The sequence below is a fragment of the Gambusia affinis genome, linkage group LG01 (genome assembly GCF_019740435.1).
Source record: "Gambusia affinis linkage group LG01, SWU_Gaff_1.0, whole genome shotgun sequence".
NCBI classification, from domain to species: Eukaryota; Metazoa; Chordata; class Actinopteri; order Cyprinodontiformes; family Poeciliidae; genus Gambusia; species Gambusia affinis.
The window spans coordinates 27,585,651-27,610,880 of NC_057868.1; the positions used below are offsets into that span (position 1 = coordinate 27,585,651).

A 25,230-nucleotide genomic window follows, 5' to 3' on the forward strand; every position below is an offset into this window, starting at 1 on the left:
AATATGTCAAGCCATCTGTTCATAATCTTAAGCTGAAGTCAACCTGGGTTCTGCAGTAAAAGAATGATCCAAAATACAACAGCAAGTCCATCTCTGAACAGTTGAAGAAAAAAAAAGAAAAAAAAGACTTTGCAGTGGCCTAGTCAAAATCTTGACCTAAATTCCATTAAGATACGTTGGCATGAGCTCAAGAAGATCATTTGTGCTCAAAAACTTGCAAACCGCAAAAAAAGTGTTCTTAAAATTGTTTGTTTAATTCTAAAAAACACATTGGCTATATATAATTGCCAAGCAGGGCTCCATAGCATGGATATGAATGTCTTTCTTTAAAATATAAATAAAAAGAATCTGAAAAAGAAGAGAAAATTAACACAACCACAATGTTGAGGTTATTGAGGAGCAATAAACTATTTAGGAGGGGATTTTGGGGGCAGTTTATGCTAACTGTCCCTAAAATGGTCAACTCCTTCTTTGGATTGCTTTTTCTTTCAATTCAAAAGGCTCATGTTTAGTTCCAGACATCCTTTGCTAAACTCAACAAATACTGTTTTATGGAAAGAGGAAGAGGATGTAGCATAGTCAACAAAGCTCTGAGGTACAGATTAAAAGCACAGTAAACAGTTCATCTGAGTGCACAGTAAAAACATCTGCAGGTACTGTGAGTGCGAGCCATAAAGGGCGATTCTCCACTGGCAAGTCTCACAGTAAGCATCTTATATCATAAAAATAACTCTCACACACAGAAGTTATGTCACATTGAAGATAAAAATTGTATGGTGTTTCATAAAGGTAAAAAGACAAAGAAAAATATCTGCAAACTGCACACTCTTACTGACTTTAAACATGATCCGACAGTATGATAATCATGGAATCTCATATATATATGCATAATCTGATCTTGAAGAAAAATATGCACATTGCTTGACTTGAATTATAAACAAACATGCAGACTTTTCTTCTGTTTTCCATTTCTGTCAAAACGCAGCAAGATTGGCTGCAACAAATCAGAAAGGTATTTTAGTAAGCACCAACAGGGAAAGTCCCAATTTATTTTTTATTCTAATCTATTCAGACCAATGAACACTAAGAACAGCACAGTTGGATGACATACCAATTCAAATGGTGCATGTGGAGAGGTCATATTAACACCAAATGAAAATCAAAGTGTATCAGGAAGTGTTGCATTTTGTTTGATCTTTGTTTGATTTATTCAATAAGTGTCACAATTGCATATACCAGATGTTGAATTTTCTCCACTGTATTTAATCTATTTCTAAACATCCTGTTTAAAGTGAATTAACTTTGTATGTTCACAACTATACGTGTGACACACAGCTGTGTGCAACGTGTGGCATTTATTATGGCTTTAAATTAGTGATTTAGTAAAATCTGACTCTATCTTGCCTGGCATTATGAATGGGAAGGCCAAAATTCCTACTGAAAGCCAGTCGTTTTGTGATCAATAAAGTAGCGGAGCTTCTCCCAGGTCACTGCACAGCAACAAAATCAAAACACTTGAAAAGATAAACACAAATACCTGCATACACACACACACGCCCACACACAGCTGTTTTTTGTGCTGACATGTATGCACAAGCAGAGAAAAATACCCTTGCCACACAAATAAAAAAAAAATATGCAGATATCATTTGCTTTTTTGAAGCTCTGCAAGTTTACATAACAGGTCTGATTGCTGCAGAGCATATATAATAGTCAAATTATGGCAGAACGTCTGTCAGAATGTGTATCAGTTCGGTACAGAGTAGGTGAGCAGCTGCCACTTTCATGTGGTGCCTCATCAACATCCAGCAAGGTATCATTTCACAACAACGAGATCTGTGTACCATTTTTATGGGCATAAAAAAAAAAAAAAAAAAAGAGTAAAAAAAACATTCTCGTAAACTCTGCCAGGACCAGACTCTGTCTAAGCTTGTAAGCTTAGGAGGAAAAAAAACGGAAAAAAAAAACAATAAAAAAAACATGGCTTTAAAACAAGGAAACGGGGATTCTTTATGTCTATAAATCAGACACTTAATTCATTCCTTTATTTGGGGAGACATAGCACTAGCAGGCTTTTCTTCTAGAGAACTACCAACAGCCTTGTGGATGCTCACAGGGAGGTAAGACGATGCAATTAGTAATACTGTAGATGCAAGCTGTGTAAATACTGCACTGTGTGTCAGTAGACCACACAGAATAAGGGATAAAGCAAGTAACATTAACCAGTCATGGTTAACATACACATATGGACAGGTCCTTATCGTTAACAGAGTAATTTCAAAAAGTTAATTTACATCATTAATGAAATTAAAAAAGGGAAACACATATTGTAGAAATTTATATCATACATTGGCATATCTGTCAATTGTTAATTTTGATAATGTTTTGCTAAACCACATTTTAAAAAAGAGCCTTGTAAAAGCTCACATGGGTTCAGTGCGACCCCGCCAGACCAGATACATAGAAATAATTTATGGGGTCTGAATGACACCATCTCGACCACACGAGGGTTAACTAAGATCATCTAAATCTTTCATGACAAAAATTTCACCCTACTGAAAAGGGTGTTCATGCACCGTGAAGTGCATGAATTCAATAGATAGTTGCCTCATGATATCACACTTCCTACATTTGGGGGGTCTATTACCATCTTGGCAGTGTGGTGCTTTCTAACTCGCAAATCAAATGAACTGCAATGGTATGTGTATGTGGAAATTATAGATGAGTATTCTCTTTAGTTTGAATCACAGAAATAAATGAGCTTTTTTTTAAAAAATTACAATCAGATTTTATCAACATATCCCATAGTTTCATAATGTCAAAAAACAGCGCATCTGAGTCACTGTGCACTGACCTCCCCATCAGGCCTCTGGTTCTGGATTAAGATGGAGTTAGTGACCTGGCTCTGAGACAGCTTTGAGGGTTGCAGAGCAGCCAATTTTTCCTTCAGTTCCTGGTTCTCTCTCCTCATCTGATCCATTTCTTCAAGCCTCACCCTGTCTTCTCGTTCCTTCAGGTCTCTGAGGTTCTCAATCACTCGCTCCTACAGTGGTAAGAAAAAGTTAATATTGTCAGAAAATCTCTTCAAGTGACTAGCTGCATCAAAGCATCAATCTAAGAGGAGAACATAGATGCTATTTTATGCATCCAGTATTCATGTGAGAACAATCATCTCACTAGAGGAACAGCAGTAAACTCTTCATATCAAGGCCAACGAGAATCTAACAAGTGCCAATCATAAATAATACATTTATAAATAACAGTAGCCGTATGAGGTGATCAGTGCCAAGTAGAACAGGAGGACAGGACAGTGTTTTATTGTAAAAGACCTGGACAGTGCTGCAGAAAACACCAAACAACTTCACACTATCTACTGATGAAAAGCAACGTCTGTTCTGTAATCATAATCAGCTGCAGGACTGTAAGCAGGTGCCTAAGTATGCTAAGTGTGTATAAAGAGTGTGTTTATTTGTGGGCTGGGGTAATTACTAAGGTGCTTTTTTAGGTCTAAATCTTGGCAATGAAGCTAACCATGAGGCACCATTGTGTGATTGGCAGCTTTGAATCTTGGTAATTGGACGAATATATCCTAACTTCACCTGGCATGTTGCAGCAATGGAGTCTGGGTAGAAATGGAGACCACTTAACTTAGAAGTCCTGGGTGTTTTACCCACTGTATAATACATCTCTGGATAATTGAGGGGTTAGTAAAAGAGGGCAGTGTGTGTTAATATAACATGCCTCAGCGAGGTGCCTTACTTTGGACCCTATATAAGAACAAGAGAAATCACAAACATCCCAGACAGACGCGAACAAAATACACACAAACTAACGAGTAAGGCTAGCTATAAACACAATGCCCCAGCCTGTTAATTAGAACCACAGAGCTGTGGCCTGCGACTGGCTCCAAGACCAAGTTTGTGACAGAGTTTGTGATTAGCAACACACACACTCGCCCTTGTAAACACATTACACACACCCTGCGCTGACCACAAACTCTGAAAACCTTGCCAAAGTTCTCGTCGTCACAGCTGAATTGTACGTACGCTGCATGTGAAGTGGTTTCTGGGTAAGCAGATGGGCCGATGCAGAGCAGGGATTTACTGTTTATTGCACCATTATGCTGTTCATTTCAAAGTCCATGTGCAACACAAACAAATTTTAGGTGATAAAAAATCACTTTAAGTGGAAACACATTTGTCATCGGTTTTTCTATTCATACATACATAAACAAACACATGCTGGGTAACTGTATTTTAATAGTTATATTTCTGTTGATAAAGCACAGACTCTTGACTTATTTGATCCAAATATAAAATGGCATGATTTAATAAAACTCCACATACAAACACAATCAACCACAATTATTTTTATTACCAATTTTAATTTGAGGGAAAGCTTTTGTTGTTGTTTGTTTCCCACCGCAGCTAGGTTACGTAGCATAAGCATATTGTAAAGTACAGTGCTTTGCAAAATAGGGTTTGTTCATATTTAGCCACAATGTTCATTGTATTTTATTGAATTTTTATACAACAAACTAACACAAAGCTTGTAACTATGAGGTTGAAGGAAAGAGATGCATAACTTTTAACATTAAAATGGGATGAATACACACTACATTTTTTTTATAACCATGTTTCCTTTTTCTTTAACTTCACTATTAAGTGGTACTTTGTATTGGTCTACCACACAAAGATTTGTAGTGAAATGCAAGGAAGGTTGTTGTAATGTGGCAAAATGGGAACATTTATAAGGGTAATAAAAGCTTTGCAACACACTGTAAATAACACTGAGACTTAGGCTTTATTTAATTTTGAAAATCACGTTATTTGTGTCCATGGGCGTAAATCGTGGGGGGTTGGAGGGGTGGTGTCTCCAACTGCCCAATCTTGGAAAAGTCTAGAAGTGCCCCCCCCCCCCCAAAGAAATCATGAAGGAAACTTTTGTATTTAAACAATATCAATATAAAAAGGCAAAAGAAACAAGAATTAAATAAATCCACCTTTCATCTAAGAAAAAAATAAGGAAGAAGCTTTAGGTCTCCCCCGTCCTTATTAGAACAATAGTTCAGTCCAAAGTGTGAGAGAAGCAACAGCAGCAATGATACAGGCTCGTTGAAGAGGAGCTAGCTGCAACAGCTCAGTGGAAGCGGAGAGCAGAGGAAGCTGACAAGAAAAAAGTACGTTTTTATTTCTTACTATCTTCAACATAGAGCCTTTAAAACCATACATTAAAATCTGAATATTTTTCCATAAAATCCCTAGTGCTTTGAACATTAAGTTGAAGTTATGATACTTACCAGGTTCTCAACCCTCCAGGACATGGGAAAACCAGAAAAGGTTTAAAAATAAGGCAACTTAACAAGTTAGAATTTAAATAACACACAACTTGTCTTACAATAAATCTATTTATGGGGAATTTTATTAAGTGGGGTCACAGTTTTTTAAGTGGACTTTCAAATTTAAAACTTGTTATTAAGTCTTACAGGTAATTTTTGAAAAGGTGTAGCAGAGATTAGATCAGTGACACTGAACCAAACTCATATCTAAGCAACATTTAGATTTTAGTTTGTTTTCATTTTAGTTTCTATGGGTCTCAACAACTTGTATACTGAGAAAAACACACGTTTGTTGTAACATTACCACTGTAACTTTTCTGACTCACCCAAAATTACGCTTAAGAAATGTTCTTGTTTATCCTCCCCCCCCCAATAATAAGAGGGGATTTACACCTGTGTTTGTATCCAAATAATAAATCAGTACACTGTTAGAATAGTGTTAAATGCTATTGTGGGAAGCTCTTTTGGAATATTTCTATTCCTCAATGTCCATATGGACAAAGTACATAAGAGAATAAATTGCTGACACAACTGCCAAAAAATTCACAAATAAGTTATCAATTAGTAAGCAAGCTTATTGGTTGGGTTTTCACATCTGTCTCTTTGCAGGTCTTCCTGGGGAAAAAAAATACACCAGGAACCATCTTTTAGCTTGGGGTCCAAATGTGGAAATGGAAACCATTTATAGCTTGAAGTACAAAATCAATCCTTTGTAGATGCTAGTATGAAAAATGTGCAACACAGCTAAGAAGAATGGAGTCATTCTGACATCAAGCCAGTCAGTTCAAGGCAAAGTTTAATTATTTCAAGACTGGGATGTGACATCTGCTAGATCATAGTCAGAACAGAGTAACATCAAATCCATCCCATGTTCAGCTGCAACTCAAATATTAATAGGAGGCACTCTGTAATCATTATTACAAATCTAAAAATGAATTCATCAAGTTGTGATGACAAGAAAGAAAATATTAATAAGGACAATTATTTGCTCAAGTTGCTTTACAGTGTGTCTGCTTTGGGATAGAGTAAAATCAAATGGGTTTCACTTGGCAAAACCTGACTCCCTCCTGTTGAGGTAAGGCTTTATGAAGACCAGCTGCTCACCCAAATTGCCAGCAAACAAATACAGGAATGTTTACAAGAGACAGTCAGCTCCCCTATTCATTCTTTCATCCATCATGCGGTGTAGTTTGTTTGCTTCATCGTAAATCCTGTAGCATTTATTCTGCACGAAGAATTTTAATTCAATACAATCTATTATGCAGACAGACACATATAACTGTGTGCTTGTTATACTATTTTATGAGCATAACTGCAAGTTTGGCTGACCAGAACAAAACATCTTGTACGGGAAACCTTGCGTTAAAATGTATTCCCACAACTTTCTCATCTTTGCACTATAACACTGGTACCAGCCCTATGGCATGGGTGGGCATTGGGGGGCATTGCCCGCCCACAGAGTCAGCCGTGCCCCCCCGGGAGTGGAAGTTGTTTGTTGTATTTACTTTAAAGTGGCTAACTCTGTTATTCCTATATCAATTTGATACAGTAGGGGCTTCTGCACTTCCCATATCTGTGCCTTCTGTCACTTTTTTTCAGCAGTTAAAACTGTTTAATCCGTTGTTAACACGTTGTAACCTCCTTTTCCGAGCCGCCTTTAAACGCAACATGGGCAGTAAGACGCTTGCGCTAGGTTTATACTTGTGCGGCAGCGAAGGAGACCTGCTGCTGCGCAGAGCTAGTCAGGTGTGTGTCAGAATCATGGCAACAAACCAGCTAAACGCAAAGAACTTTTGCACAGTTTTCCTCCCTAAACTAATAGATTGAGTTGAGTAATGTTGTTGGATGCAAGTAATGTTAGCTAAAAGATGACTAATACCAATATATCACATTAAGCTTGTCAAGTACAGGCTATTGTTGTTGTCTATGTTCAAAAGTGGGAAGTACTTGTTACATTCACTTGAGTAACTTTTTTGGAAAAGGTCCTTATAAAAGTAGTTTTACTGCAGTCTATCTTTTTCTTTTACTTGAGTAATATTATTATTGCTACGTATTCATTTTGTACCCCCAGAATAAGCCGATGCCTCCTCTGTCAAACTCGTCTGAAGCCAGGACTGACCGATACACAAGTTATAGAAATGGGCCTTGCAGCTTTCACATACAGGACATGTGTAACATACTGTAATAGCCAGTATGCTACACATGTACTGTGGGTGAAACAATCATACTGCAAATTGAATATATCACACCGACATGGTAATACCACTATGTCTACAATGAAAAATATTCAGTTAACTCAGCATGTGAGATGCTTAAATCAAACAGCTCGACACACCTTCTAGTGGAGTCTTGCACAAGGGCACACAGACGGAGGCAGACAGAGCTGGAATCGAACCTGAACTCCTAACACCGTTACCAACATTGTCCCAAAAGAAAATTATTATTCCACAAAACATCACTTCAACAAACCCAACCTATTCCAAACTTGATAAAACCAAAGTGTGACTTTACAGTTATACAAGAGAAATGCATTAATACAGTACTGCCCCAGCCATTCACCCTGTTTTCTTCACATACCTTTTCTGATAAAGCTTCTTCCAGAGTGGCCAGAGCTGTGTCTGTGTTACTGGAGTCAGTCTGAAGCCCCTGAACCCTTTCTCTCAATCCAGCCAGCTGTTTGTCCTTATCTTTTAACTGTTCCAACAGGTTCTCAATCTGGAGAAAGAAGGACAAGGAAAGAGGAACAAAGGAAAAGATATGTTAATATAAAAAATAGCAACAGTCACTGAGATTAAATGAGTCATGAGAAAGTACTTTTTATAAAAACCAAGCAACAAAACATATGGTTCCCAAAGAGGAATGACAACCATCTCAGTGAAAAGATGAATTCCCACTGTAATTTTCTTCACTATGGAATGATATGTTAAAGAAAAAAAATGCTTATATTCTCACAATGTGTAAAAAAAAAAGTCCTTCCAAACTTCAGAAATCTACATATAACTAATACAAAAAAAATGCATAGAAACTTATTTTATTATTAATTACATATCAATAGAAATCGTAATATTTGCGTTTTTCCATCTTTTTTCAACTACATTGTCAAATTATTTAAATGGTAGCTGTATCATCATTTCTCTTTTCAACATAATTTTGCTTGAAGTTTTGTTTGTTATGCCTGACTTACATTCACAATGTCACTTTAAGAATAAACTTTCCACTATTAGTTTCGCTATCAGTTTTCCTTGGGTTTTTGTTAAAAGTTAAATATGTCCTGTTCACTCCCAGTGCTGTCTGTCTCTACATCTTCATTTCTGCGGCTAGCCCCATGTTGCTAAAGTGGTGATGGTGTAATAGCCAGTTGTGCCATTCGACTGTCTTTATCCGATGCACATCTGGTAAACAAAATGCAAACATACACACGCACACACACACAAACACGCACACAGGAGCACATGGAGAGCTCTAAGCTATATGAAACAAAATGCTAACAGATGCAAGTAGAGTAGGAGACAGGGCCATGCAATGAGGCTGGCGAGGTCTACAAATTTCTTTCAAAGGGACAAGACATCTGCTGATAGGTCATGGTGATAAGGGGACTTACTTGTTGCCAATCATTGTTTCAATGAAGACACATTGATTTGAATTTTGAAATGCTATATTTTCTAATTGAAAACAAACAAACAAAAAAAATTTCCTGAGATTTGTACGTCAACACAATGCTGAATCCAGCCAAGTTTCCTTCAGGACCATGAAACCCACCAAAACTCTAAGATCAGGACCTCATTTTAAAAAATACCATGTGAATGGAAATAATATAATATTTAGCTATTTAATATTAAATAACTTTAATTCAACTCCATCAAGAGAAGTGAATTTTACTGCAATAGTGGAAAAAAATGGCTTATCAGGAGGATGCGTCCCAGTCATGGGTATATAGACAGATAATGTCCAAATTTTCACAGCGATTTTGCAAATAAATTCAATTACACCAGAGACCTTCATGTTCTCTACTCCCTGCAGGGTCCGCATGAAGATTTAGAGGAGCCATCTTGATTTTGGCAATTAGAGAAAGCAGTAGGAGGGGTGGGAAAAGCTGCCAGCACCCCATGGCAGATCTTGATATGTTAATGGCAATCATTAAACAACCAAGTTAAAGGCTCTGGTAGGCTGGTGTACAACTGATAGCTACATAAAAGCCTTTAGGGAATGATGGGAAAGCTTCTCACTACCACACTCCGATAAAATTCCCAGTAATTTGCAATTACTGGGGGCATTTTAGATGGCACGCCATGGTGGACATTGTGAGAATGAAAGGATTTCCTTTGAGATTCTTTCATGTTTTCATTCTTTTGAAGTAAAGTGGTAGCTCTTCTGACTTGACTGGATTAACCATGTACCAAAGTTAAGCAACCTTACACTGAACTTCAATGTCAGAAGCATTGGTCAAGAATGGAAAAAAATACTTGCTTTGTCACATGCTCCATGAGCATTAAAACAAACAAAATGTTTTCCTCTGGCTGTGATAGTCCAGAAGTTGACAGAGCTTGTTTTTTGTAATGTATACACATGCACTCATGCACACCCTTTCTCTATCTTCTTGTGGGTAGCAGAGGCCAATTTTAGATCAAATTGAGCATGTTGCCCATGGTCTTTAGATAAATGATTACATTCTTCACCAGCATTTAGTTTGCTTTGGCCTGGTGCACAAAATTATAACCCCTCAATAAAATATTTAGCTTCGTCACTTGGCGCTCAGTGAAATTGTGCAGAAAAGCATTAAATGTGGCTTAAAGCTCACGCCTCTTCATAAAAAAAAGCCATGTGAATCAAAGGATGTGGGGAAACAGGGAATGGAATTCTGTTACAATTCAAGAAACCTAGCTGAGATTAAATTCATTAAGTTGACAGCAAAGAAGCAGGGCAGCTTTGTGATTACTTTTTCTTACTTTTATTAAAACACCAGTCATTCATTTTATCTCTCAGTACATGAAGCTTCCTTGGACTGGATTTATGGTTTTTTTTCCCTCTCTTTTTTCTTTCTTGTGTAGAGGACTTTATCACCAAGCAGTGTACCATATGTCAACCAAACCCACCTCCCCCTGGAGCAGACCACCTATGATAAGCAGTTTTAGACGAGAGACTGTAGAGTGGATTGTCTGTCTCATGAATGTGTAACCCACAGAGGTAACATGACGTGAGTCTCAGTCATCCCCCACACAAGCACACGCTCCCTCAGGCTTTACGCACTCAGTGTTTTGACTCTGATAACTTTATCAAACAGGCCGATAAGACAGGACCAGGTTCTTCTTAAAGCGCAAGTGATGATGTTCAGTTGCCTTCAACTGGCCTTGAAATTGCACTTGGCATGGCTAATATACAAGTAAAGTACAACTAACACATTTCCATAACTTCTTTGAGTTCACAGAACAGACAGACTCTTATTTTTGTAATGCTGCAAGCAGATTTGTGAGAAACAAAGGACAGATGAAATTTTAGTAATTAAAAAGGCACATCAAAATATTTTGTAGATCAAGTTATTGAGATTGGGATTAAACTATTAGAAAAGGTAACCAGTGTCACCTATTAGTGTTCTCTGTCTGTCTACTGGAAGGGGCAGAACACCACTGAATGTTGTTGAATACGACTCTTCTTCAATAGCATCTGTGAGATTATGTACTGATGTTGGGTCAGATGGAGTAGTTCACAGTTTCCTCTATAAAGTGTCTCAAGTTGAAGGATATGTGCAAAGCAGTCAGGTAACTCCACACCAAACTAGCCCTTTTAATATGGACCTTGCTTCATGTTTTAGTGTAACTAAAGTAACTATCTTAAAATCTTTTCCATATAGTGAAGAGCAGAAATATTATCAAAATGTTTTAATGCTGTATGGAACAGCATAAAAAGTTTCTCCCGTTGGAACTATGGGCAGAACCCTACCTTGTGGAGAAAATTATCAGTAACCCCCTGTTGATATGAAGATGTGGGAGGGCTTAAGTGATTTTGTCTTTTTGTTATTTTAGAATATTATACATTTTGTAGTTTCATGTCAAACTTTTTCAGTACAAAATGCTGCTGTCTACAGCACGAGATTGTGAACCATCCATATGTCTATTTGTACCCAGCAGGGGCAGAGTCGGTTCTGTCATGGTGTCTGTGGTTAGGACCCAAATACAGAAGGCAGGAGTCATCAGACTGAGTTGCAAAATTTAATAAAAAAAAAAAAAAAATATGAAAATCAGAACTTACAAAAATGCAGGAAGCCAGATTCAAACAAAAAGTAATAGAAAATAAGACCTGACAGGAAACACAGGAAAGTTGAGGAGAAGTACGGAAAACTGGTGAGGAGTCACTGAGCGTGAGGAGCTTAAATACTGGGGAGGTGAATGTAGAGCAAAAAACCTGGGCTGATGACTCAACTGACTGTAGGTGTGAATGTTGGGAAAAGAAGGACTGAGAGAAGATGGCACAGGGGCAATGAAGAGTACACAAGGGAAAAGGAAATAAGTCACTACAAAATAACTTGACTGCATAAACATAATGAAAACAGAGTGACAAAAACTAATTATAAAAGAAAGCACTAAGAACTGAAATTAGGAACAATACAGATCTAACCAAATTAAGAAAGTGACACAAAACAATAACAAAACTAGAATGAAATCAGACTGCCAAGACAGCTCAACAATCCGGGATACCAACAGGTACCTGATATGAAAACCAACATACGGAAAATAATATTCCCCTGATTCCTAGCGAGCTGGAGAATTGATTACTTCCTGTATGATGGCAGCAATTGTAGTAAAGCCATTTGTTTTGGTACTTAATTATATTTAGTGAGTTGTATTTCACAAATTTACAGTTTGGAATAATTGAATCTTTTTTGTTGGTTACGGTGATCACACACTCTAGCTTCCTTCCATGAGGAAGCTAGAGTTAGTTCCATGAGTCAAAAACCCTTCAGTGCAGGTTTTTATGCACTGAAGGCCAAATTACTTTATTTCTGTCATGAATAAAATATTTTTCATTGGTTATTAACACACAAGGAATAATAATTATTGTGCCTTGGGAGTCAAATTAACAAAAAAGACCTTAGAAGCTCTTTGGGTGTGATGTTTTCTCTTGTAAACTTAAGCTCACAGAAGAGTAAAATCCTCATGTCATTGTGGGTTATAACTGACCACAGGACAGGAAATATTGGCTCCTGAAAATGGGAAGGAATTCTACTCAGAGCAGTTCTGTAATGATTTTAGGTTTCAGAAATAACAATAAATGTAGATACCTCCCCTTGTTAAAGGCAATAATTTATTTGTGCAGAACATCCAGGTCTTTAGAGTTCAGACTAATTTCTAAAGCTGGAACAGAGAAGTACAACTTACAAATAGTCAGATCCTCAGCTAATCTGGTCTAAGCAATTTAAAACACATAACTTCCAGATCAACACCAAATTAAATTGTATTTGTAACAATACAAATACACTAGTGCAGATGGAAAGGTTAATAAACACACCGCTATACATAATTAGCCTTTCTGGTCATCCCTCCAACTTTGAAAAAGAAAAACAAAAGACTTGTATGACGCTATAGTGCAACCTCCAGTATTTCATATGCTGTTTAAGATATAAATGTTGATATTCTCAAACCAGTAGTTGCTGTGCATCAAGCTAGGTAAAAATGTTTAAGCTGGAACTTGTCAGCAAAATTCGCATAATGTTTCCCTATTTAAGAAATAAGTTTGATCACTTTTATAAATGTGCAGTTGTATAATTTATGCAAATAACTACCTATCGAGATAAATAAAATTATATATGATAGTAAAATACTTATTAAAAAAAAGTTTAGTTGGTGGTCTGAAACGGAAAGTCAAAGTGTGGGTTCGAATGTTGGTAGAAACTACAAAGGGCAGAATGGGAGCTCTGTAAGAGTGGACTAACTGTTCTCTAATTCTATGTTTTGTCTTCTCTGTTGTGGCCATTTCTCAATTTTGTACTTTTGAGACCTGGTCATTTGGTGGTTTAGTTCATGATGCTAATGTTTGTTGTGACAACTGAACTCAATAAATTTACTTATTAATATGTCAACTCCTTGTTTGCATTTTGGGTATTGCGGAGTAAATGACTGACGTGTCTGGAATAAATGTGATATTTATCAACATATTTTAAATGATAAAGTAAAAGAGCCAATAATGAAAGTGACTTGGTTTTATTAAGAAGCAGCTTTGAGATAAATGGTATCACGTGGTATTGTCACCAATGTGACAAAACAGAGACATTTAGTATTTATGTTTCAACAATAAATATTAAATGTCTCAAATAACATCTGAAACACATGGGTATAAAGTTAACAGTTCCCAGTAAAACATTTGAATGCTTTCTTCAATGGATTACAAGTCCGTTAGGAGTCTTTATTCCTTTTGTGGTCTATATATAACTATCATGATTAGCACATGCCGAGTTATAATACGAGTTCAGGAGATATCAGGCCCTGTGTCTTGCAAAAAAGAAAAAAAAAAAAAAAAAAAACAGAAGTGTAGTCTAAAACCGGGCTGTTCCCCGAGCAGAACCACAAACTCGTTCGACCCTTCTGTCTGCCATCCAAACAAAAAAGCAGAACTCTGCTGCTGCCAAGCGAATCATTTTCGGTAAAACAAAAAGGAGTCTAGTATGGAGAATGACCGCAATAAGTATACAATATTTTGTCATTTTAAAACTCTTTTGGAGCAATAAAAACCTCAAACAATAATTGGTCATAGTTGCAGGAAAGTAACTTGCTTGTCATCACCTCTAAAAATATGTTAGGGACAGCAGTAAAATCCATACATGTCGGCGCTGACCTTTATCTTAGTGGGCACTTGAATACACAAAGGGACAATAACCACAAACTCAACAATGTGCAGTAATTCAGTATGTATTGCCCAGGAGAAATCTAGGTCATAGTCAGTAAAAACTGATTCAAAAGCCACATATTGACAATAGTGCTCTGCTGCTTCTTGAAATAAAATGTTTAAAGGCCAGCACAGACATGCGCATGTTGTTTCCATCACTTGTGATCAAAGAGACTTGATTCATAAAAATCTCAGACATTGTTTTCTCCAAAAGGGTAGGGACAGAAATGATTGCAAATGCAAGAATGCTGGGTTTCCACTTAATTTGGCCTGTGTCTTTCCACCAACTTATGTTCACCTGAGAAAGAGAACTTGAACTAAACCGTAGCACTATTATACAGTGTAAGAGGGTGCCTCCATGTGGCAGTCAGTTGTCATTGGCTTTGATAATGCCTGTTTTAATTTGGATTTAATTATTTTGAATTTATATATTGATTTATGTGTATTTGAAGGGATATGATCTGCTTTCAGTCATGTCAAAAAATCTGAATTGCACATCAAGTTTATATTCTTTTTTACATCAAAACTTGCTGCACACTAAATCTGACCCAGAACATCAGCTAAACCTAAAAAACTCCTCACTGCAAGAGCAGAGAGAACAAATCAAAAGTGTGCACCATAATAATCAAACAGTGAAGTTGACTACAGATGAAAAAATATATTCACATATTTCTTGGGAACTGATTTTGTAAAATCACATAAGTTGTTGTTTACAATTGTGTTTGATTATATGTAGCAAACAAAATTGTAATAAAATATTTGCCTGAATCCAGACAACATGTTACCTTTTCCAACATAAAAGTCGATTTGTGAAAATGAAAAGAAAGCAAGACTCACAGCTCTAAACATTTTTACGTATTTTTCTCACTTGTCCAACATGTACTATTCTGCAAAATGTAAAAATGGCACTTGTTCATTAGCTGCACATGCGCTCTCCTTTGTATTCAAGAACACACTCAGATAAAAATGCGCAAAAGTAGACAGGACTACATCAAACGCAAAATGATAAAGGCAAGATGTAATTTATTGTAAAGGTACTACTGTTTCTGACAGTAAAAACAACTACGGTAGTTTGTATTTGTTCAACAGCATAAGCTATTTTCAACCTGAATTGCAAAGCCTTCATTAGTTTAGAAAAAATAGTGATGATGTCAAACAATACATAAGAAATTGGGACAGAATTTCCAGATATGTCACTTTATGGTGAGACATTTTACAATCGAAAACAATGAACTGAAATACAAAATGAAGGTCGTACAAAGATAGTTAATATTAAAGAACATTTGAAATGCATCTGGTTTTATTGTAAGTAATGTAATTTCCGCAGCAGGGACTCAGTAACCCTCCATGAGAGTGCTGCTATTATTAGCAGTGTTTGAGTAAAAGTTTCTTGAACATCATTGACAGTCTTTTCCGACCAATTATATGCCAACAATAAATATTATCCTGTCACCCACATAGCATAACTTCTTTTAGAGAAATTTTACTTTGTTAAAATCTTACTATAGTCATGTTTTTTCTTTGTTTTAAACAAGTATTTAAACAATAAAATCCCACTACATTATTTGAAGGTGCTTCATAACGAAACATATGGGTAGTAAAATACACTTGTGGCTAGTTATAGTTTGATTAAAACTATGGAAGTCCAAGAAAAACCCATATATACATGAAACCTTCATGCTCAGTACCAATTCAAACACAAAAACATGTTTGCAGTCTCATTCTGAAAGTTTATTATAATTTATGGCCTTTCTGTACATACATTGTTAAAAAGCCACATATTTTAATCAGTCTGTGTGTGATTATTATCACAAGTGTCAGGCTGGGAGCAGCACATAGCTCTGACACGTTTGACAGGTAGACAGCTTCCCCTCTCCCCACACACATTCCTGCCTCCAGAAGGCAATTTCAACAGAAACACTCCACTGCATTCATACATATCAATTGACTATGAGTGCACACATGTGCACACATATAGGATCATGCAGACAAGAATTTAATTTTCACAGTTGTTTCTCCTGGCAGAGCAAAACAATGATTTTGAGAAAGAGCTGTTAAAAAAAATATATAATGCGCTTGTGCAACTTCTGTCGTATACGTGAGGAAGTGTGTGTCCACGGTCGTTCAAGAAGTGGATCAACATCCATGCTCTTTAGGCTCATGACTATGTCTCTGAACCACCCCAGCTGCGGAATGCTGCAATGATTGCTGGGTAATTACAATGGCGCGTTAGTCCTCTCCTTCCAGCATCATTAGCATTAAGTCTTTTTTTTTCTCTGCAGGCACAGAGAATGAGGGCAACAAAGAACAAAATTTAAAAGTGTGGCCACCTGGTGAGGACCACAACAGCTGTTTGTAACTTCTGACCCAGGTCCAATTTACAGTGATCTGGTGAGACAAGTGTAATAAAGCATTCAGTCATACAGTTTAACTCAGAGTTCAAGAGTCAAACCGAGACTCGCTTTCCACTGAGAATATTATGTTTTAAGTGCTTTTCTTAGATCTTTAGGCATAAAATACTGGACTGCCAAAAAGTTAACAGGCCTGCTTGACTGATGGTGCGGTATCATCAGGATTGCCATTAGCTTTCAGTCCTTCATCTTCTAAAAAGTCATGAAACACATTTCGCCTTCTGAGGTGAAGTGTGCATGTTTTGATCAGGCCAGAAGATGAACATGAACGGCTCAGGTCTCAAATGTGACCCAACACGGATTTTTGTCTTGATGGATGTGTAGCCTGGCTTCAATCAACCAGCCTTGGGCTCTCACTATTAACTAATTGCTGATAGCTGCAATGAGGGGGGAAGGAGCCGGAGCAGAGGAGGTCCTTCTCTCAGGCAGTTTACTAGAATTTCCTGAGCTCCAATAGCCTTATCTGTGGCCATGTCTCTGCAAAGTGATTGGTCAGCTGGTATCCATTAGGATGAAAGGCAATGGTGGCCTAATCACAAATCTATCAAGACTTGGCGCACGCACACACTAGTGCATACAAAGTACAGTAAAGAGACATCTAAAATGTTTCTTTTTAGTCTGAGCTACAGCTGTGACGTGACACAATCTTCTACTTGGAGCACCTTTGCACCAGTCAACAGACGTGTTTAGCTCTAAAATATATGGCAGGTTTTGTTAAATGTAGCAGTATTTTGGTATTGTTAAACATTTAAATCCCTTTAGGTTGGAAAAAATGATAAATCTTAACATAAAGACAGATCTATCACAAAAATGTCTAGAAAGCTTCTTGTTTGTGCATTGATTAACCCTAATTTTGATGTATGTTCAGGACCCTTAGATTTATGCGTCTATGTAGATTCATGTGCGATATAATGTGTTAGAAACAGTAAGAATGCTTCAAATGAATAAAACTGTACAAGGGTGGATATAAATTCACATAACGTATCCATATACCTATAGATAAATACAGGGACTCAGGGTAAATAACATTTATATATAGCGGCATGTAACTGCACATGGCAACAACAACTCAGGTATCCGTTTAGTTATACTTAGTTATAACAGTATATATTTATACTGTGTGCAAGTCTTACTATTAACTAATAATTACTAATAATAATCTAATAATGGGGGTCCATTTGAAGACATAGTTTATGGGGTAGGAGTTGATAAGTTTTGTACTTCTTCTTACTCCTTTTGTCGAGGCTACTGTTGCTACATAAACGTGAGTATCTTATGTCCCCTAAGTATGTTCACATATGTCTGTCACTTTATTTTGCAATCATGTTTGAAATTTTGATAAAATCACAAAGTGCTTCACAGGACACATACGAAAAGTACATAAAACATGTCATCAAACTAAATTAAAATGCCTGTTTGTTCAAATGGGTTTTTAGCTGCAATTTAAAATAACCAATGGAATCGACGCAATGTAAAAATAATGGGAGAGAATTCCACAATCGGGGAGCAACAGTCTGAAACAACCCACGGGTTTTAAACCTAGTACATGGAGCTCATAAGAGACTCTGAACAGCAAACCTAGGAGCTCTAGCATAAGTCAGAGACATATTGGGATGCCCAACCATGCAGAGCCTCAAAAGTTAAAATGAGACTTTTAGCCGGAAATCTAAAATTAACTGGTAACCAGTGAATAACAATAAAGACGGGGGTTATGTGAGTTCCCTGTGTGTCCCCATTAAAAGTCTAGTCGCAGCATTCTGCATAGTTTGAATTCAATGCATTGCAGATTTGTTAAACACATAAAAAGACCATTACAATAATCCACCTGAGATGATACAAAGGTATGTAAAATAACTTTGCATCCAGATTTCTGAGATAGACTAAACAGAGGATCCTAGGAAGCAAATGTGCTTTCTGATTTCAGGAATTGATGGTTGTTTGGTTGTAAGCAGTTTACTTTTGACAAATTCTTAATCTCAACCAAGCAATCACTTAGACTTGACAAACTTAAAAAGTCAGATGGTTTAAAAGAACAATATAACTGTATGTTCTCAGAATAGAAATGATAATGACAATTAAAATTGCATATAATCAAATGATCTGTCTGGAAGGTAGGATGTGAATGGCTGTTTAAATCACGGCCCAATTCTGTTGTTATGCAATAGAAACAGAATTGGGCCAAGAACTGATCCCTGGAGTACACCGTATGACAGATCTGATGAGTCAGACATTATTTGATTAATATAGACCCTGAATGATCTGTCTGAAAGGTAGGATGTGAATCATTGTAAAACACCACCAGTAAGTCCGAAGCATTTGAGTCAATTTATCAAGATGACATGAACAACTGTCTCAAAGGCTGTGGTAAGATCCAACAAAACTAAGACTGTGTATTCTCCTGAATCAGCTGCCAAGAGAATGACACTTTAAGTACAACAGTTTCAGTTGAATGCATTTCAAGAAAACCAGGCTGAAAGATGTTCAATATATTGGTTTACTTTAGGAAACATTTAAGTTGTTGTGCCACAACTTATTCAAGAAGGCAGCAATGACAGCAGACCATAGTTAGTACTGCAAGAGTCTTGCAGAAGCAACACCAAAACAGAGGGTGGTTCCCTAAAAGGCCTAAAAAAGCCAGAGGAGACTCACCGCACATTATAAATGGGAGAGCCCTGTGTGGACAGGGGATCCTTCCACATGGACACACAAACACTCAAGCATGCAGTCCAAGCAGACGCAATCAAATCTTTCTGTCTGAGGTTGCTATGGGTAGGAACATGATAGTGGGCATATTATACTTCCACGCACATAGAAAGCCTTTCTAAAGCATGAATATGGATCGCAATGACCACAATGTTTGAACATGAATAACACGTGTATGCCAAAACCACACCACAACCGGCTATGCACACAGCACACAACCCTAACCCCGTAGCCAAAGGGAGGGGAAAGAAGAAATGCAAATGGAAAAAATAAACAAATAAATGCATCATTATGCATTGGACATGGTCTCATTGACCAAGGGCTTGAACAGAGCCCCCACTGTTCTGTGTTGTGATACATAAGACCAATGTGCTCACAAAAAGACAATTTCTTCATTATTTTCACTCATATTGAGCCTCATGCTATTAGGATCAACCTGTGACTCAAACTACAGCAATGACATCATGAAAGTATGCAATAAGCAGTGGTGACTGTCCAAATAACATCTGGAAAGAGAAGATGTATTCCTCATATTCTCTTTGGACTGAGCGTAGTTAACTAATGAGGGATATATACTGCAGCTAAATAGTCTCTGTGGTATTACACCACCCATGCATGGACATCCTTGTGCTTATGTTTTTCTGTTTTCTATGTCTTATCAGTCCAAAAATGTGGATATTATCACATACATTGACAATAGTGTTTTTACCCCTTAAATTTCTTTGCATTTTGTCTCGCTACAAACAGAAGCTTTAATGTCTTTCATTTGGATTTTATGAAAATGTCCATCAAAGTACCACATAATCTTAAAGTGAAGTAAAAATATAATTTTCAGATTATTTTAAATATTTTATTAACCATTGTTTTTTGGTAACTAACTCAACCTTAGTCCAGCCTTCACAATTCTAATGTTTGTCCTCCTGGAAGGTGAACTACCCCGGTTTAAGCCTCTTTCTTCCAGTACTGCCGTCTTAAGCAGCACCATTGATCATTCTATGAGCTCTTTCGCTGCTAAAAAGGAGAATCATCTCCACATCACGATGCTGTCAGAACCATGTTCTAGTGTGAGGATTGTGTGCAAAAGGTGATTATTGCTAGTGGTCTCCACTGACAGAGCACTCTGTACATATTTTCTTTGTCTCCCACCAAACCCGTGGAAAACGTTTGCCATTCCTTTCGCCACACTTCCATGAAGGTCATCTTCAAGGAGTGCATGACAAACAGTTTAACTGAAAAACAAATTCTCCCTTGACCAAGGGAGAATTTGGTCAACAGGCCATTTGGTGTCTTCTCATATTTATTACAACAGGCCATTTGGTGTCTTCTCATATTTATGCTCTCCTCTCTTGGAATGTCAGTTTAGTTTGTAATCTATCCACTTCAGAATTATGCCACACTGTGCTTTTTGATAGATTGTATAGATCCATGATATCAATCCAAAAAATTATAACGTTTGTGGTTGTAATGTGGCAAAGTGTGAAACATTTGAGGAATATGAATATCTTTACAAGGCACTTTGTGCTGGTAACAAAAAACTTAAGTAGTGTAAACTAACTCAAGACTTTTCATTCAGACATAAAAAGGACAAAGTCCTCAACTCTAGAAATGCATTTTAGAGTTAATCCTTGGATCGTCTTTTCAGACATTTTCATGTTTTAGATTTTTCTCATTTTATTTTTACTATTATGTCACATAAACACAACCTTAGAAAATACTTATTGTCTTGTCTTTCAGTACAGATTATATTCATTTTAACTCAGAAAACATTAGAAACACTCAGACATGCTATGCATTTAATGTCAAGTCATGAACAAATGTCTAAAGTTAAGAAAATTGCAGTTGAATTTTATATACTGTATGGTTCACTTTCAGGTTTCTCTTTAGTTTTTTATTTTCCTTTTTTGGTTTCTTATTCTTTTTTTTGAGTAATAGCACTTGTGTACAGATGTGACTTATGTTACGTGAGATTTCATTTCACTAAAATAACCATTCATTTTATATGTACAGCATAGCAGAATTTTTACAAGTGTAACATAAACACAGTAATTTAATCTAAACCACAAACAGCCCCACCTCCACAGATCAAAAGTTTTGCCACTGTGTGTGACCTTTGAGGAGCATTTTCATTAACTCAGCAAGAGAGAGGGAGGAAGAATCTCTAATCTCTAATTTAAGGACATGAGAAGAAACTAGGAAGTTAACAGAAGACCTTTATGTGTGAGTAATTGGTCTACAGAGAAACAACCAGCATGCACACCACAGGTAGCAACAGGCCCTATCTTAATAGCTACCCTCATAAAAATCATTAAAGCCTCACAGACATGTTGTGTAAATGTGTGTGTGAGTATCGGTATCTCTGTGTGTGCAATCAAAAATAGGGGGTATTGTGAGAGATCTGACACCAGCTAATAATATTAGCATTTTTCGTTTACCCTCTACAACATATTTTGTACGTATACAGGGGAATCTCAGGCATAAATTCATTACTTGACCCGATGTAACAGATGGTAAGTTACACGGAACAGCATGGGAAATCCTTTGAGAAAAAATTTGAGTAGAAATTAATTTTTAATGATTATAACATAACAGGAAGAGACTTATATTTTATCTGAAAACCCCTTACATATAGGGCACTAAGAACACCAGCTTCCAAGCCAAAGCAAGTCAGTGGATGATCAAAAGCTCATTTTGTAGCCAAAACAATGCATCACTTTCAGTAAAAGGAAATATGGTAAATTCACCAGATCTATATTGTGACAGCAAAACTGCAATCACATATGCACACTTAACAGTTCTTGTCTTCGTTTTTTATTTAAGCAAAGGTATGGAATTAGTATTGCTGACGCATAAAATTATTTTTTAATTTGTATCTTTTATCATATTAAAAGAATTCTTTAAATGTATTTTAACATTCCTTTTCTTTGAATTCCCCATGAATTCTAATGAAAAAAAAAAACAATAAAGCCTCATTACATTTACAGAAAATATCTGGATAAATTTAAACGTATGGCCTAGAGGGTTACAGTATATTCCAAATTACTCTTACGTATAACAAAAAAAAAAAAAAAAAAAAAGTCCACCCCCTCCCCCTCAAAAAAAAACAACACTTTCAAATGTGATTAGCATAATTATTCCTTCCTTTTGGCCAGAATGGGACACTGTGTTTTTATTCCAAAAACAGAAATACCAACTCATATATCACCAGTCAAGTGATGAAAAAAGACCTAGGAAGATGTATGTCCATCTATTCTGATGTACATCACATTTGTAGAAAACAAAAACAGCTTGAGAAAGTGTTAAAAACTTTGAATACGTGATTCATGGAAGCATGAATATGAAATTAAGTTAAGTTAAAATTACCTTCTTTTGTAGAATATTCACTTTTCTCTCCTTGACGTCCAGCATGTCCTTCATATCTCTGATTTCTCCAGCCAGTGTGCTCTTTTCATCACTTAAGTCTTGCAGTTGTTTAGTTTTCTTAGTCAGAATCTGTTCCTTCTCCTCCAGGCGCACTCGCAGAGCATCCACCTATAGGTGATCACAAAAAGCAATAACAGAGAATTTAAAAAAAAAAACTAAATTTCATCATTGACAGGCCACAGTATAGGAAAGGAAAAAATAAACAAAATTTTAAAAATACGACATCAAAATACATTGGGACATGATTTCCGTTTATTTCACAGTTAAGTAGTCAGTAACCGAAAGAACATCTCTCAACACACTTACTTGTTGACATTTAGAAGTATTGTGACGGAGGAGCCGTCACAAGCTGAGACTTAATTATAGAGTCCGTGTCAGCATGCGAGCACGCCCGCACGCACATACACACAAACACACACACAATCGCTAACGTACTTTTTGTAGCAGCTTAAACTGATGCGGTTCATCGTGGGTGCACACGTGGTGTTCCTGCTACAGCTAACATTCATCCTAACCTGTTTTCAGCTTTAAACATTTTCCCGATGCTATTTTCAAGCAGGGTTGTTTCTGGATTGTGGCGTGCTGGGAGGGAGTCACATGATGACGTAGTGATGTCATCAGAACGTACTGAGTGTTTTCTATTAAATTGAGTATTGTATTTTTGTTTACAATTTTATTAATTTTTTTTTCTCTCATTATTATTATTATTCATTATTATTATTATTTTGTATACTTTAAGAGTTTATTTGAGTTAGAAGTAATTGCTTAGTTTTTTTTATTATTGTTTGGACTTTCTGTGGGCCTGTGGTTTTAAAATCAGGGCTCTGCTCCACAGGGAGGCAGTCTGTAGCTAGACTCCTGAGAAGTCACATTGAAGGTGGTGGACTCTGATAATGAAGGTACTGTTGTTTATCTGATTTTAACCTGTCCTTTGTAAATATTTTGCACCTGCCACCTTGTTCACTTGAAGAAATGCCAGTCATTTATGTTTAACCAAGTCACAACAGAACCCCGTCACAAGTATCAAACATTGTTTGGCTTAATGTTCACAATATAAAGCACCGCAGAGTGATGCTTTAAAAGTATATGTAAATAAAGAAGGAACTTGGAGTGACTTCTGTCATTTATTATTACGAGTGTTGCACAATTGGTCAGGTTCTGCCACAGATCACATTGCTCACTTACTTCATCCCTAATACTTTAAAATCTGGCAGTGTGCTATGAGCTGAGCGACATCTGAGCTATGTCCAAAACTTGGGTTGGGTATTAGTGTTCTGCTAAACTGGATAAAAATAATCCATATGTACATTCACATCTTAATCTGGCCATGATGGCCAGAAATTCTGCTCCTTCAACAACTGATTTAAAACCAGGCTGAGGGAGTTCATTTGAACTCAACATGTGCTTTTAAGAGACACAAAGAGACAGTAAAAGAGAGTTTATTATCAACTGTTTTTACATGAACTGCTTTGAAACATAGGGGCAAAAGCCTTAAGAAACAGACTGTTCCAGCTCATGTCAAAATATTTCACAAGGTCCTTTCATTAATAACGACAACATAAAATCAAGATAGTTTAAAATCTCATGGCCTTTTCTGACTTTACACTATAGAACATGTGCCTTGCATTTCAAAGGTTGTAGGAAGATACATTGCTTTAGGAATGCTCTAAGCAATTTGCTCACCATCAGGCTACCAACAATATATTTTTGTTATTTGGGGAGTAGTATTAAAACATTGTAGCAACACAGTAACCGAATCATTTAATTATGAACTGATCTAAACAAAAACAAAACAGCTCCAATTAAAAAATGATAAGTTGTCTCCTAGTTTGAATTGCTATATCAACATTCAAAAATATGCACAACCCTTCATTTCATTGATTTCCATTCTTCATGGGGAACCTTGAATGCTTTCCACAGCTATATAACAGTTAGCTTAGTACATGATATTAAGGTTGTCATGGTTTATTGGATAGAACACTCATTTCACCTGAAAATGGTTCAAATTGGTGTGATCCCATCCCGCTTCCTCCTTCCACATGTCGATGTGTGCCTGAGCAAGGCACTATAACACAAGTTTCTTACCAATCTGCATAGTGGTATATGAATGTGTGACAATTTGCAAGAGCTGGATGAATGTGGCTGTAGTGTAAAGCACATCAAGGTTGGAATGACTAGAAAAGCATTGGTTAAATTCGATCCACTGAACAAGAGTTTGACCCCATTTGTGATTTTAATCATTTAGTTATGTTGGATAAAAGTAACTTGCTAAATAAATTCAATGTAATGACAATGTGTCTGAGCTAACATGTAAGGAAAGACCATAGGCCAATTAGGTTGGAAAAAGAAGAGTGTAGAACTACAGCAGACTTGTTATTGTGCAGGGAGCAGGAAGTTTTGAGTTCAAATACTATATCTACATTTCTAAAACTGAGGTGCACTGTGTTTTCCTGAGTATCACAGGTACCCCTAAAGTCTGGC

The 25,230-nt window shown here is 36.7% G+C and overlaps 1 protein-coding gene across 1 annotated transcript in view; it reads right to left on the minus strand.

Annotated features, from left to right (window-relative positions):
- The window catches only part of LOC122831634 (ELKS/Rab6-interacting/CAST family member 1-like), a 156,567-nt gene that overhangs the window by 97,971 nt on the left and 33,366 nt on the right, over positions 1-25,230 (minus strand). Inside the window, exons 7-9 of the mRNA XM_044117983.1 lie at positions 22,690-22,857; positions 7,916-8,053; positions 2,855-3,043 (exon numbers count right to left, since the gene is read on the minus strand). Of these exons, the coding sequence (XP_043973918.1) occupies positions 2,855-3,043; positions 7,916-8,053; positions 22,690-22,857 (495 nt within the window). The remainder of the gene's footprint in view (positions 1-2,854; positions 3,044-7,915; positions 8,054-22,689; positions 22,858-25,230) is intronic.